General features: G+C 45.7%; 1 protein-coding gene across 1 annotated transcript in view; it reads left to right on the forward strand.

The window, feature by feature from the left end:
* The window catches only part of AKNAD1 (AKNA domain containing 1), a 53,204-nt gene that overhangs the window by 29,409 nt on the left and 10,479 nt on the right, over nucleotides 1-13,316 (forward strand). Inside the window, exons 9-13 of the mRNA XM_071217158.1 lie at nucleotides 575-845; nucleotides 3,644-3,741; nucleotides 7,209-7,325; nucleotides 7,422-7,529; nucleotides 10,943-11,024. Of these exons, the coding sequence (XP_071073259.1) occupies nucleotides 575-845; nucleotides 3,644-3,741; nucleotides 7,209-7,325; nucleotides 7,422-7,529; nucleotides 10,943-11,024 (676 nt within the window). The remainder of the gene's footprint in view (nucleotides 1-574; nucleotides 846-3,643; nucleotides 3,742-7,208; nucleotides 7,326-7,421; nucleotides 7,530-10,942; nucleotides 11,025-13,316) is intronic.

Below are 13,316 nucleotides of genomic sequence, written 5' to 3' on the forward strand. Positions count from 1 at the left end.
GCAGCCTTTGACCCAGTCGTTTCCTAAGGAAGTAATTCAAAAGATGGAAGACGCTATCTGTGCAATGATGCTTATGCCTGCATTGTTTAAAATGGTGGGAAAATACATTTATTTTCTGCTTAAGGGTAAGACCACAGTAAAAATATACACTGGATGCTGCCAGCCTTTTCAGTTCAGTAGTATAATTTGCGTGTGTTAAAAAAAAGAGATGTGCAATCAATATTTTAGGCAGCTCAGGGATCCCAAGCCTTATTTTTAATTCATAGTTGACTATGTTTCTTTGGAAACTATTTCAGGGCTCTACTAATCAGCGGTCAGGTTGAGAGATTTAAAAGTCATCTTCTTAAGTCTATTTATTCTCTGGTGGAGCCTGGAGTAATTTGACACTAGGGAAAAGAAAATAAACAAAAACAAAAAAGGCAAAGCATTCGCTCATCTGGAAACCAGATTTTAAAAACCTGCTTGGAGAAGGAAAGCAAGCCAGTGTGGAAGCTTCCTTTCTCTAAGCCCCAGGCCATTAGAGGCCTGGGAGAAAACCAAGGATGGAAAAAACCCCAAAACAATGAAGGATGAGCTGGTTTTCCTTCTCCTGTTTCCCTGGGCCTCAGTTTCCCCATCTGTAAGAGGAGGAGCTCAGCAAATCTCTCTGGAGTTCTGCAGTTGGTGAGTTCAGCCGAGCTGCCCGCGGCACCCCTGGGCAGCGCGGCTGGTCCCCTTCTGCGTCCCACCCCGTGCGTGTGCTTTGTGGCGCAGGAGGAGCCGGCCGCCCGCGGGGGAGCGCAGGAGCGCGCAGAGACCACGCGACCACGGCCAAGCTGTGCCTTCTGCCGCCGGGTCCTTGAATGGTGAGGGGCTTCTTGCCGCTTGAAATCCAGGACGGGCGCGAGTCGGTCCCGGGATCGTCACTGCACTGCCTCTGGGAGTCCCACTGAGCGGGGCGCGACGCCGCGGGCCAGGCTGGCGCGGGAGCGCGCCCCCAGGGCTGGCTAGCTGCCCTCCCAGCCGCGCCTCCCGCCGGCAGGGGCCCCCGACTCGCGAGAGCGGCCGGAGCACCGGGGACATTTAAAAATTACTCACATGCCTCGGCATCTCCCGGTTCAGCACTGCCAGGGGGGAGCTGTCCCGAGGCTGCAGTTCTCAGAGCTCCCCAGGGGGTTCTGAGGAGCCGGGTGCTAACAGGACAGGGAGGGTGGTCCAGCAGGGTGTGGTGTCACCTTGCCCAGACTGGGGGCTGATTATACAGCGCTGTACTCCAGCTTCCACCGTCACTCCCGAGGGTGTGCTAGAATCTTCCCTGTGGGGTCCCACCTCTGCCCCTCCGCCCCCAGCCCCACTGGAAACAAGCCTCGTCCCTCTTCGCAGGGCTTGCTTTTTCTCATTCCTAGGCAAGAAAGCTTCCCAAGGCAAGGAGCTGTAAATTGTGTAGGAAGCTGGCGATGTAAAATCCTTAATGTTTTAGAAATGCTCATTGCATTAGCCGCATTAGCACGTGTGGGTCCAGAAGCATGTATTTGAAGCTTAAGGGAAAAAAGCAGAGATGCACCTTCTCTGAGCTCACCAGAGACTGAGGGCTCGGGCCAAAGCGGCCAAAGCCTGGCTCATTTCCCTTCCTGGGGGAGTCACCACGGAGGGACGGGCTGTTTAGCAACCCCTGTTAGAGAGACAGGATGGACTCTAATAGAGAAGATGGCACGGTCGGAAAGACGGAAGCTTCCTGTTAGAAAGCATTCCACCACAGGACTGGGCACTCCTCATAAATGTTCTGTTGGGTTTCCTCCCCCTAAAAAAGCTCGGTGTTTGTGCTAAAAATTACTGTGTGTCATCTGGTGTGCACCTTTAACTTTAAATCAACATGTCAGTCATCAGCATTGAGCGTCGCTTTAAACACAAGGGGCACTAATCTTATTGAGTCATCTCAACCTATTTTTATTTTTTGAAATAGTATAGACCTAGTTGAGCTTTTATTAAGCATACTAAATATGTTTTGACATTAAAAAAAAAAAAGACTAAACATTCGAGGTAAAAACAACAACAGAACATTCAAGGTAGAAAATGTTTTTCTTCCAAATTCCTAGTCCAAACCATTCAGAATTACCAAGAAAGGGACCAATGTTCCAGACTAAATTTACCTACTAAATAGGAAGGAAAACACAACCAAGTGTAAAATCTGATCTGGTAGTGACTCCACTGCTGGGCAGTGATGAGGAGACGACATGATTTACACCCTGAAATCTTGCTCAACTACACAATCCCTGAGGGATTATTAATTGAAGGGTGAGCTCTATATTCTTTATGGTTCATAAACTTTATTAGCCTTTAGGAGATTAGCTATATCTCTGAGACAACACGTTCTTTATGGAGCTTGCTGACATACCTACTATGTTAGGATATTTGTAAATTGCATGCATGTAAATTGCTGAATGTAAAACCCTTATCTTTTTAGCTTATTTCTGATGTGAAACTTTGGTTTAAGAGTGCACTTCAGCTGCTTTGGTTGAAACACTGCCTTCTCGAGCAGACTTGCCCTTGGTTGTTAAGTTCAGGATGAAGACTTTAGCGTAGGAAGGAGCTTAACAAAGAAGTAAAAAGAAAAAAAAGTCATGTGTTGGCCTGAATTCGAGTGAGAGGCAGGTTTTCCATTGTGGGGTGTTCAAATGCCCGGGAGGAGGAGGGTGGAGACAGAAAATGAGGTGTGAGAATATGTGACTCAGGAGAAGAGCATGTTTTTCCAGGAGGAGGGAAGAGGCCTGGCTTCCCCGCCCGCGACTCCCCCACCCCAGGGGCTGTGCCTCTCTCCGGCCCGCGGGCGGCGCGGCTGGTCGTGCCACGTGCGCGCCCCGCCAAGCCCTGCCCGGGCTGCCGGGCCGTGGTGGAGGGATCAGTCTCCTCCGTGCCCCACCGGGGTGTCTTGGGCATGGTGCCCCGCACCCTCAGGAGGATCACCTTTCCTCGGCGTCCCAGGGGCTGAGCCAGAGCTATAAGAATTACTATTAGAATTCCTGTGAAAGAGGGAGGCCATGGATCCGCGCGTACAAGCCAGCGGCATTTTCTTTTCCCTGCTGCCCCCTGGTGGCCGCGCGTGCAGCTACAGTGACCCCCCACGCGCTCCTAGATCCTTCAGTCTCACAAATCAAAGACAAAACCCACCTGCCTAGAGTTTTAGGATACGTTCAGCTCGTACTTACAGCACCCAAGCGACGGGACCCAGTATCAACATACAGCGCAGCTTCTTCCCCTGATAAGAGTTGATTTGGGGACACTTGTATGAGGAAAATTTTATAATTCCACACTTCAAATGTCTGTTTTGTGTATGCTGATTAGATTAGATTTGTGGAACAAAGCAGATTTGGGGGGGGGCAGGTTTTTTTTTTTTTTTTTTTAACAAACCGATATTATTGATACATATTAATAAAGCATAAATCCATTCAAACAGATTTCTCTTTAATGATGGGTATACATATTCTTACCAGGCCAAATTGTGCTGGGTGCAATGTCATATAGGAAAGCTCTAAAACAGACAGGCAGACGGGGTCTTTGTTGAGGCTGTAAGAAATCGAACCATTTCCCTTACTGATATTTCCCCTTTCTCCGTTATTAGACGTGTACTACTGAACGTTTGTGGATCTTATGCACCTTTTTTTAGGAAACAGAAAACGGAGAATAAAGACCACAGAAGGATCAACTATGGAAGGTTTTCAGTCGTCATTCAAGAAAAGGCACTGCACCCCAATTTAAGTCACAGTGAGTACAGGAGCCCAGGGCCGTGGGGGCACAGTCAGCTCACGGTGGGCACCGGCTCGCCATCTGCCACTCCAAATAGCACTGCCCTCCCCTGGAGTGCAGCAATTTGTATTTTTTAAGCAAAATGAAAAAAAAAAAATTTTTTTGTACATTTAAATTAGATGAGCTCAAGTAGGGTGAAGCATCGATGTGTTATAGGCGCAACAGGACCCGTGCACCTTTGAGATCCTTTGACTCTGTCATCATCCTTCCAACATGATCCATAACTCTGCACCTGGGAAGGTCACTGGCCACCCGAGAGCCCCTGCCCACTTGTCCAGATGCATTTCATAAAAGCACAGAAAGTGAGAGCTGGGAGGAGACCGAGAGACCACCCAGTGCATAAGAGTTTGTGGAATTTTAGTCATAGGATCCTTTCTCCAAAGACAATCTAAGCAGAGAAAAAAAAATCAAACCCTGGCACAACCGCCCTGGGTGACGGAGAGGTGGGGCGGAGGCCTGCCTGCTCAGGCAGCTGCTGAGCTCGAAAACCACTGCTGGAGCCTGACCTGCCCAGTTCAGAGGCGAGGAACGCTGGCGCCAGGAGCCGGCAAGGCTTGCCTGCGTCCAGCCAGCCCATCTGCACAGAGCCTTGCCTTCCGCTCAGTGTTCTTTCTGTCAGGTCACATTGAGGTCTGTGATCGTCTAATGGACTTCATTTATTGACCACTTATTACACCAGACATTGTAACAGAGGAGAGGTTTTCACAGTGTGGTCAGAGGGCCCCTGACACCTGTCTAGGGGAATCACCAGGGTCTGCCTTTTCCAGCTCCTTAGCAACAGGTTGCATGCAGAAGCAGCAATGGAATCCAGCTGCCTTCTGTTAAGCCAGGCGTTCAGGATATTTGCTAAAACATAAAACAGTGCTGCTCTTGTCACTTGTTTTAAAATTTTGGAAAATATACTTATTTTTTTCATAAAAATGTTATTTTGTGAACATGAGGTGAATTTATTATTATTTTTAAATGACCTAATAAAATGTTTTTTAAAATTTCTCAAAACAAAGCCACGGGACTGCCTGTTCAGTCTTGGGAAGATGCATATGATTTGGCACAGGCGAAAAATGACTTGAAATTTATATGGAGACATCTCTGTCCCTAACCATCTTCAGCTGATGACGGTTATTAGGTAGCCCTTCTCCAAAGCAGGAGAAGATTTTTACCACAGGTATATAAGATGGTATATAATATGGTAGATTAAAAGGATATAAACAAAGCTGTTTGTATGTAAAAGGGTCCTGAGACCAAAAGTTTGAGAACTGGTGACCCAGGGTGTTTCATTTAACTATTACAACACCCCTGCAAGATAGGAATTGCTATATTTTATAGATAAGGCTAAGAAGACTCAAAGAAATTAAGTGACTTGCCAGGGTCACAGAGCTAGTGTGTAAGTAGTATATTGCTGTGTAACCAAATCTCCCAAAACTTAATGGCTTAAAACCACAAATCTCTCACAGTTTCTGTGAGTCATGGATTTGGAAGCAGCTTAGCTGGGCGGTTCGGGCCCAGGGTCTTTCAAGTCAAGGTGTTGGCCGGTACTGCAGTTACCTGAAGGCATGACTGGGCCTGAAGGACCTGCCTCCAAGATGGCTCCCTCACAAGGGCTCCGCTCCTCGCCACGGAGCCTCCCCAATAGGCTGCTTGCGTTTCCACACAACATGGCCGCCAGCTTTTCCCAGAGCAAGCGATCCAAGAGAGAGAAATACCCAGATGGGAGCCTAATGTCTTTTTAATGTAATTTTTTAAAAAAGACCTATTTATTTATTCATTTCTCTCTCCCTCCTCTCCATCCCCCACCCCGGTTGTCTGTTCTCTGTGTCTATTTGCTGTGTTGTCGTCTTTGTCCACTTCTGTTGTTGTCAGCGGCATGGGAATCTGTGTTTCTTTTTGTTGCGTCATCTTGTTGTGTCAGCTCTCCGTGTGAGCGGCGCCATTCCTGGGCAGGCCGCACTTTCTTTCGCGCTGGGCAGCTCTCCTTATGGGGCACACTCCTTGCGTGCGGGGCTCCCCTACGTGGGGGACACCCCTGCGTGGCACAGCACTCCTTGCGTGCATCAGCACTGCACATGGGCCAGCTCCACATGGGTCAAGGAGGCCCTGGGTTTGAACCATGGACCTCCCATGTGGTGGGCAGACGCCCTAACCACTGGGCCAAATCCACCACCTAATGTAATTTTACTTTATTTTATTTTTCCTCTTTCCCTCTCCTCCATACTCCCAGGAACCTCTAATCTGCTTTTTATCTCTGTGAATTTGCTTTTTCTAGTCATTGCTTAGAAATGACATCACACAATTTTTGTCCTTATGTACCTTGCTTATTTCACTGAGCATAATGTTTTCAAGGTTCTGTCATGTTGGAGCATATCTCATAACTTCATTCTGTCTTATGGCCGAATAATATTCCATCATGTGCATGCTCCACATTTCAATGTCTTTTCTAACCTAGTTTTGGAAGTCATACACCATCACTACTGCTTTATTTTATTCATTAGTCACTAAGTCCAACCCACACTTAAGGAGAGGAGAGTTGGGCGCCACCTTTGGAAAGGAGTGTCAAAGTATTTGTGGACGCATTTTCAGCCATCACAGCTAATAAGTGGCAGAGCCAGACTTCAAACTCAAGCCAACCTGAACCTCACGCTCCTTGCAATGGACAACACAGCCTGCCCTGGGCATTTCTCCTGCCCTTTTTGTAATTTCCTTGGGTTCAGAATTGAGAAGACACCCAATGACTGTTGACTGAGTGGGATTTGGAAAAACAAGCTGCCTAGAGCTCATTCCATTTGTGACTCATACTTTGAAAGAAGCTTTGTCCCTTGGCTGTGCCTCTCCCAGTGCTAAGATGCTGCTTGGACTCCCTGGGCTGCCGTGCTTACCCGCCTGGGCTGTGCCCCACTGCCCACAGCCTGCTGAGCGAGTTCTAGACAAGCGTGCTCTTTGCGACTAGCCTTTCTGGGCCACTGATAAGGACAAAGTTTTGATTTAGGTTCCCAGATGGGACTTTCATGAAAAGGAAAACCATCTTTCCAGTTGCCTGGCTGACAAAACACAAGCTCTTGGCTGTAGCAGGTCCTGAGAGAAAGAATGTGGATGTATCAGGGCAAATCTGGAAAAAGAGTTATAAATGCCCGATTATCTGATAACTGAATGGTCATGTTCTCATGATTCAGTCACTCAGCAGGTGTTTATTGAATACCCATGTGTGCTAAGTACACCTGGAGACTTTTCCATCAGAATCGCTACTTACCAAAACATCTCTCAGTTGTCAGAAGGGGCCCCCAAACGATGCCGCTGGGCTGGATACTTCCCTTGCTAACCCAGCCTGGGGAAGTAGGCAGACTTGTGTAACCTTGCCCCGTTAGCTCTCTGCTCTCCACACACACCGTATAACCAGAATCAAGAAACTCACACCCCCTTTGCTCTTTCAGGTTCTGATGCAGAAGATAGCTTTAATTCTAATTCTGGCATGCAGAGAAACAAACGTGAGGATTGCGGCCCTGAGATTCACAGCTCCCAAAGGATCGGCAGTCAAGCACCGCCTAAAGGTAAGACAGACTTGGGGGCCTCAGACAGAAGGCTTAACTAGGGACCGCTGTTCTTCCCAGGCAATACATTGTGTGTTTTTAATCTTTTCTTTTCAGAATTCCGTTATAGATACAACACCCCAGGACAGCATTACTTAAATCATAGCCAAAGAGGTGCCTTTGTCCAGCGCTGGTCTTTAGATGAAAATAAAAACTCGTCACCTTGTAAGTACATCTCTTGTGTGATCACATCTATGTCAACAGCCTACTTTCTCATACCATGGGAGACCCACGTTACACTGTCCACTGATTCCATTTGGGAAGCTCCTGCCCTCCCAGTCTGCTCCCAGGCCTGGAGCACTCACCTGACACTTCTACATCCAGCCCTGCACATGGCTGGCAAGAGTTTAGGCTGGAGGTGAGAGATCTGAAATCCTAGCGCTAAAGGACTTTGAAAGTTAAGTGCTGTATCAACACAGATTGGTAACTGTATTAGTCAGCCAAAGGGGTATTGATGCAAAGTACCAGAGATCTGTTGGCTTTTATAAAGGCTATTTATTTGGGGTAGAAGCCTACAGTTACAAGGCCCTAAAGAGTCCACCTCAAGGTACCATGAGAGGTACTTCCTCACCCAAAGTCTGTTAACCACGTGTTGGAGCAAGATGGCGGGCGATGTCTGCCTGGTCTCTCCTTCCTCCTTCCTCTTCAGGCTCCTTGGGCCCAGCTTCTTCTGATCTCAGCTGCTCTGTTCTCTTCAGCTGCAAACTATCAGGCTAATGGCTCATCTCTCTCTGGGGCCCCAGCATCATGTTCTATCCTATTCCATGCCTGTGGCGCCCTCTCTCTTTTTCTGTGTATCTTCTCCTGTCTTCTTGATTGAGAGTTCAATTATAGAGCGCAACAAGGGGGCAGAGACTCAACGCTGAACGCCCTAATGACGTGGTTGAATCAAAGCCCTAATATTGATTTAATCAAGTAAACATAAGCCTTTGATTTTAAATCAATCAAAGGGTATCAAGCCCAGAGGAACAGACCAGTTTACACACATAATCAATATCTCTTTTTGGAATTCATGAATAATACATAACTGCCACACTCCACCCTCTGAATTCCAAAAAAGAAATTACCATATTGAAAATAAAACCTTAAATCAGTAACAATGCTAAGTACAAAATCATATCACAGTTGGTTCAAAGAAATATAGTTTGTCTTGGGGCAAAGTCCCTTCTGGCTGTAGACTTGTGAAACTTATAAAACAATTTATCTGTTTCCAATATGCAAAGGAACAGAATAGGGTAAACATTTGTCTTACCACAGGGAGAATTTTGAAGGAAAACATGAGTCACTGGTCCCCTACAATTCCGAAAACCTGCGGGGCATACTTTGTTAGATTTTGAAGTCTGAGAGTTATTCCAGGAGGGTGGCCTCATGGGCACCCACCCTTTCCACAGGCTTGCCCAACGGCTACTGTCTTGGTTCCACCCCCATCAAGCATGTGGGTGATGAGCGCCAGACTTCACCCGCCAAGAATGTTGGGGTGATGACCGCATTTTCCACCATCTCTGGGCTACAGTCTCTACCCCCTTAGCACAGTGAGGTGGAGGCAACATTCTCCCTAATCTCTGGCCTGTGGGTCCAACCCTCAGAGCAGTGAGTTGGCGACCTGGCCTTCCCTAATCTATGGGGGACAGGCCCGCCCCTCTCAGACCTGTGGGGTGCTGACCTCACTCTCCCTGACCCTTGGGGAATGTGCTCCACCCTCCCTGTAGCCTGGGGTGGCAACACTCTCCCTGAACAGCAGGCTGGAACAGCAACAAATCCTAAATGTCGGCTGAATAAATGAATGACTGAATGCATACTCACTGCTATGTTTGTTATTATTCAAATGTGGCTGAGCCTAAAATATATCCCCACTAAATGCCAGTGTGTGTAGAAATAGACTGAATAGTCCCTCCTTCAACACAGTGTTCATTTCCGATGAATACTGTTAACTGTTATATTAACATATACATGGCCAACATGTCATATTGTTAATTTCTTGTTGTCTTTGGAAAAATTTAAAATTCTGCACACGTTTATTTACAAAGATGAACAAGACATAATCCCTCCCTTTCAAGGAGATTACAATCGACTGAGAAAACCCTTTACCCAAACAAGGGGGCAGCTGAAGGCAAAATCTGCTAGGTGCTAAAATCAAGGCCAAAGTATGCTACGGGAACACAAAGGGGGAAGGAAATACTTGTGTATCCCTGAATGATGGCCACCCCTGGTTCTCTGACAGGGGCCACGTCCTTTCCTTGTGGGAAGGTTTCTTCATAGCTTTCGAGCCCTTCCTCTCCCTGTCTGGACAGGGAACCAGGGAGAATGTTTCTTACCTTTCGTAATTGTCAGTGTCAAGAGGAAAGAAGGTCGTCTACTTGACTGACGCAGCTGTGTCTCCCCTACCCACCCCTGGCTGCCAAATCCTCCAGCTGGATGTGCATATTCTCTCAAGGTGACAGTCACTAAGACTGCAGAGACTCGGGGCAGATTTCCTTACTGTGTCCTATAGCCTAGGAGCCTTACTGTTCCGGGGTATGAATGAGCAAAGCCATCGAGACAGCCGAAACGTGAACGTGGACGCCATCAGTAAATGTGTAGAGAGGGTGGAGGTTAAGGGAGGCAGCTTTTGCTTAGTGTTGAAAAAGAAAAGGACCTTCCAGCAATTGGAGCTGACAGAAAATGGAATGGGCCATTGCAGAGCATGAGTCCCCAACTGTAGACTGGATGTTGTAAAGAAGACTGGACTAGAATGGGACCGGATGATCCCTAAGGCCCACTCCAACTCTGAGATTCTGTGTTACAAAATTAAATCCAAATTAACTTTTGGAGAATACCAAAGGAATACAGCTGAGCTCGTGAATGCCTCTGTTCATCATTGCTCAAGCCTGGGCAGTCAGCATGACTGAGTTTGGACCTCCTGGCTTCTGCCCTGCCCTTCTGTGTCTGAGGGACAAACTCTCTGTTTACCTTGTCAGATGGGACCCTCTTGGGGCAGGGGAAGGAGGGGGGTCATGACTAGGACCAATGAGTAAAACAGGAGACTGGAAGGAGAAAGAGGGGAAGATAGAAAGGAAAGGAGGAGGAAGGGGAGAGAAACGGAGGCTCAGTGACAAAGAAGGCAGATTGGTTGGACCTGATATTTTCTCTTCCTTTCCCTGACTTTCTTGTCTTCCGTGATGATGTCCCTACATTTATCTTCTTTCTTTGGGCTCTACTTTCTGACATTGTCTTACTAACATAATTGTTAGTGACTCTTAGATTCATTGCTCCTACAATTGGTGTGGACATCAGGAATTCATTTGGTACAACTTCTGGCTAGCACCCAGGACCCTAGGCTCCAAGTCTCTTGTCTGCTAATAAAACTCCCTAAAAGTTGAATTTCTTGAATACTGAATTCAGGAAAAGAAATTAAACTTTAACACTTGATATAAAGTGGTTTTTTTTCCCACTCTGTTCTATAAGTTTATTATTTACTAAATTTTATGAAACATTTCATTCATAAAGAAAAGTTTTCAGAAAATGGTACCCACATACCCACCATTTGGGGATTATTTTTGATGCTCTGAGTTTAATCATAGCTAACTAACATATTTCAGCTTGTTCAAAACCAAAAAGGATCTGTTCCCAGAGAACAAATTTGAGAACTTCTCAAGATGAACATGAGCTCATACCAGAAAAGTAAGTAGTATTTTATTATCAGTAACGATAGCAAAAACAGCCACCAGGCTTATTGCTATAACTGCCTGGCCAAGACCACTTAAATCAAAAGTAGTAGAACCAGGATTCAAACCTAAGTATATCTAATACTGCATTCATTTATTTATTAATACAACAAATATCGGCATATCCAATGCTAGGTACTGGGGACACAGTGACAAAGTCAGCCACTGTCACTGTCTTCATGAGGCTTTTTATTTTAATTATTTAAAAAATTTTTAGTTCTACAGAAAAATTAAGATGAAAGGACAGTTTCCATCTGCTTCCCCCTCATCCCCAGTTTCCCCTATTACTGTTTGCATTACTGTAGTATATTTGTTACAATATTGATGTATTATTATTAACTTACGTGCATAGTGTACATTAGGGCTCACTCTGTGTTGTATGGTTCTATGGGTTTTGACAAATGGATAATGTCATGTATCCACCATTATAGGATCCCATGCTATATTTTCACTGCCCTACAAATGCCCTGTGCTCCATCTACTTCTCTCTCTCTCCCTCTCCTCCAACCCCTGGCAACCACAGACTTTTAACTGTCCCTATAGTTTTGGCTTTTCCAGAACGACATATAGTTGGAATCATATGGTACGTACCTTTTTCAGAATAACTTCTTTCACTTAGGAATATGTGTTTACTATTCCTCCATGACTTTCTGTGGCTTGATAGCTCCTTTGTTTTTACTGATGAATAGTACTCCATTGTGTGGCTGTACCACAGTTTATCCATTCTCCTACTGAAGGACATCTTGGCTGTTTTTTCGTTTTGGGCAATTATGAATAAAGCTGCTGTAAACATCTGTGTGCAGGTTCTCGTGTGGACGAAAGGAGTGTGATTGCTGGATCGTGTAGTAAGCCTATGTGAAGCTTTTTATGTACCTGCCAGGCTGTCTTCCAAAGTGGCTGCACTATTTTGCATTCCCACTAGCAATGAAAGAGAGTTCCTGTTGCTCTGCATCCTCACAGCATTTGTCATTGTTAGTGTTGTGGATTTTAACCATTTTTATAGGTGTGTAGTGGTATCATTGTTTTAATTCTGTAATGAAAGATGTTGCTATATATGTTCAATGCTTATTTACCATCTGTATATCTTCTTTGGTGAGGTGTCTGTTGAGATCTTCTGCCCAATTTTAATTGAGTTGTTTTCAGATTCTTGCGTGTTGCATTCTTTGTATATTTTGAATACAAATCCTTTATCAAAGATGGGTTTTGCAAATATTTTCTCCCAGTCTGTGGCTTATCTTTTCATTCTCTTAACAGTGTCTTTTGCAGAGAAGAAATTTTTAAAATTTTAGTTAAACTCATTACTATTTTTTCTTTTATGGATTGTGCTTTTGGTGCTACATCTAAGGAGTACTTGCCAAATCGAAGGTCATCTAGATTTTCTCTGTTATCTTCTGTAAGTTTTATAGTTTTACCTTTTACATTTAGGTCTACCATCCATTTTGAGTTATTATTTGTGAAAGGTTTAAGGTCAGTGTCTAGGTTCATGTTTTCTTTTTCTTTCTGTCATGTGGATGTTCAGTTGTTCCAGCATCATTTATTGAAGGATTATCCTTTCTCTGTTGAATTGCTTTTGCTGCCTTTTCAAAGATCAGTTGTCTATATTTGTCTGGGGCTATATATGGGCTCTCTATCCTGCTCCATTGAGCCAGTTTTCTATTTTGCCAATATCACACTGTCTTTTTTAAATTTTATTTCTCTCCCCCTCCCCCCCTCCCCAGTTGTCTGCTCTCTGTGTCTATTCGCTGTGTGTTCTGTGACCGCTTCTATCCTTATCAGCAGCAACAGAAATCTGTGTTTCTTTTAGTTGCATCATCTTGTTGGCGGCGCCTTTCTTGGGCAGGCTGCACTTTCTTTCACATTGGGCGGCTCTCCTTATGGGGTGCACTCGTGCTCTCCTTGCAGGGCGCACTCCTTGCGCTTGGGGCTCCCCTACGTGGGGGTGACACCCCTGCGTGGCAGGGCACTCCTTGCGCGCATCAGCACTGCGCATGGGCCAGCTCCACACGGGTCGAGGAGGCCCGGGGTTTGAACCGCGGACCTCCCATGTGGTAGACGGACGCCCTAACCACTGGGCCAAGTCTGCTTCCCTATCACACTATCTTGATCATTGTAGTTATATATGTATGTGTGTATTTTTAGGAGGTTCTGAGGATTGAACCCAGGCCCTCATATGTGAGAAGAAAATGCTCAACCACTGAGCGACTTCTGCTCTCCAATGAGAGTTGGTTTGCTTTTGTTTTTGTTTTTT

The sequence above is a fragment of the Dasypus novemcinctus genome, chromosome 9 (assembly GCF_030445035.2).
Source record: "Dasypus novemcinctus isolate mDasNov1 chromosome 9, mDasNov1.1.hap2, whole genome shotgun sequence".
NCBI lineage: Eukaryota > Metazoa > Chordata > Mammalia > Cingulata > Dasypodidae > Dasypus > Dasypus novemcinctus.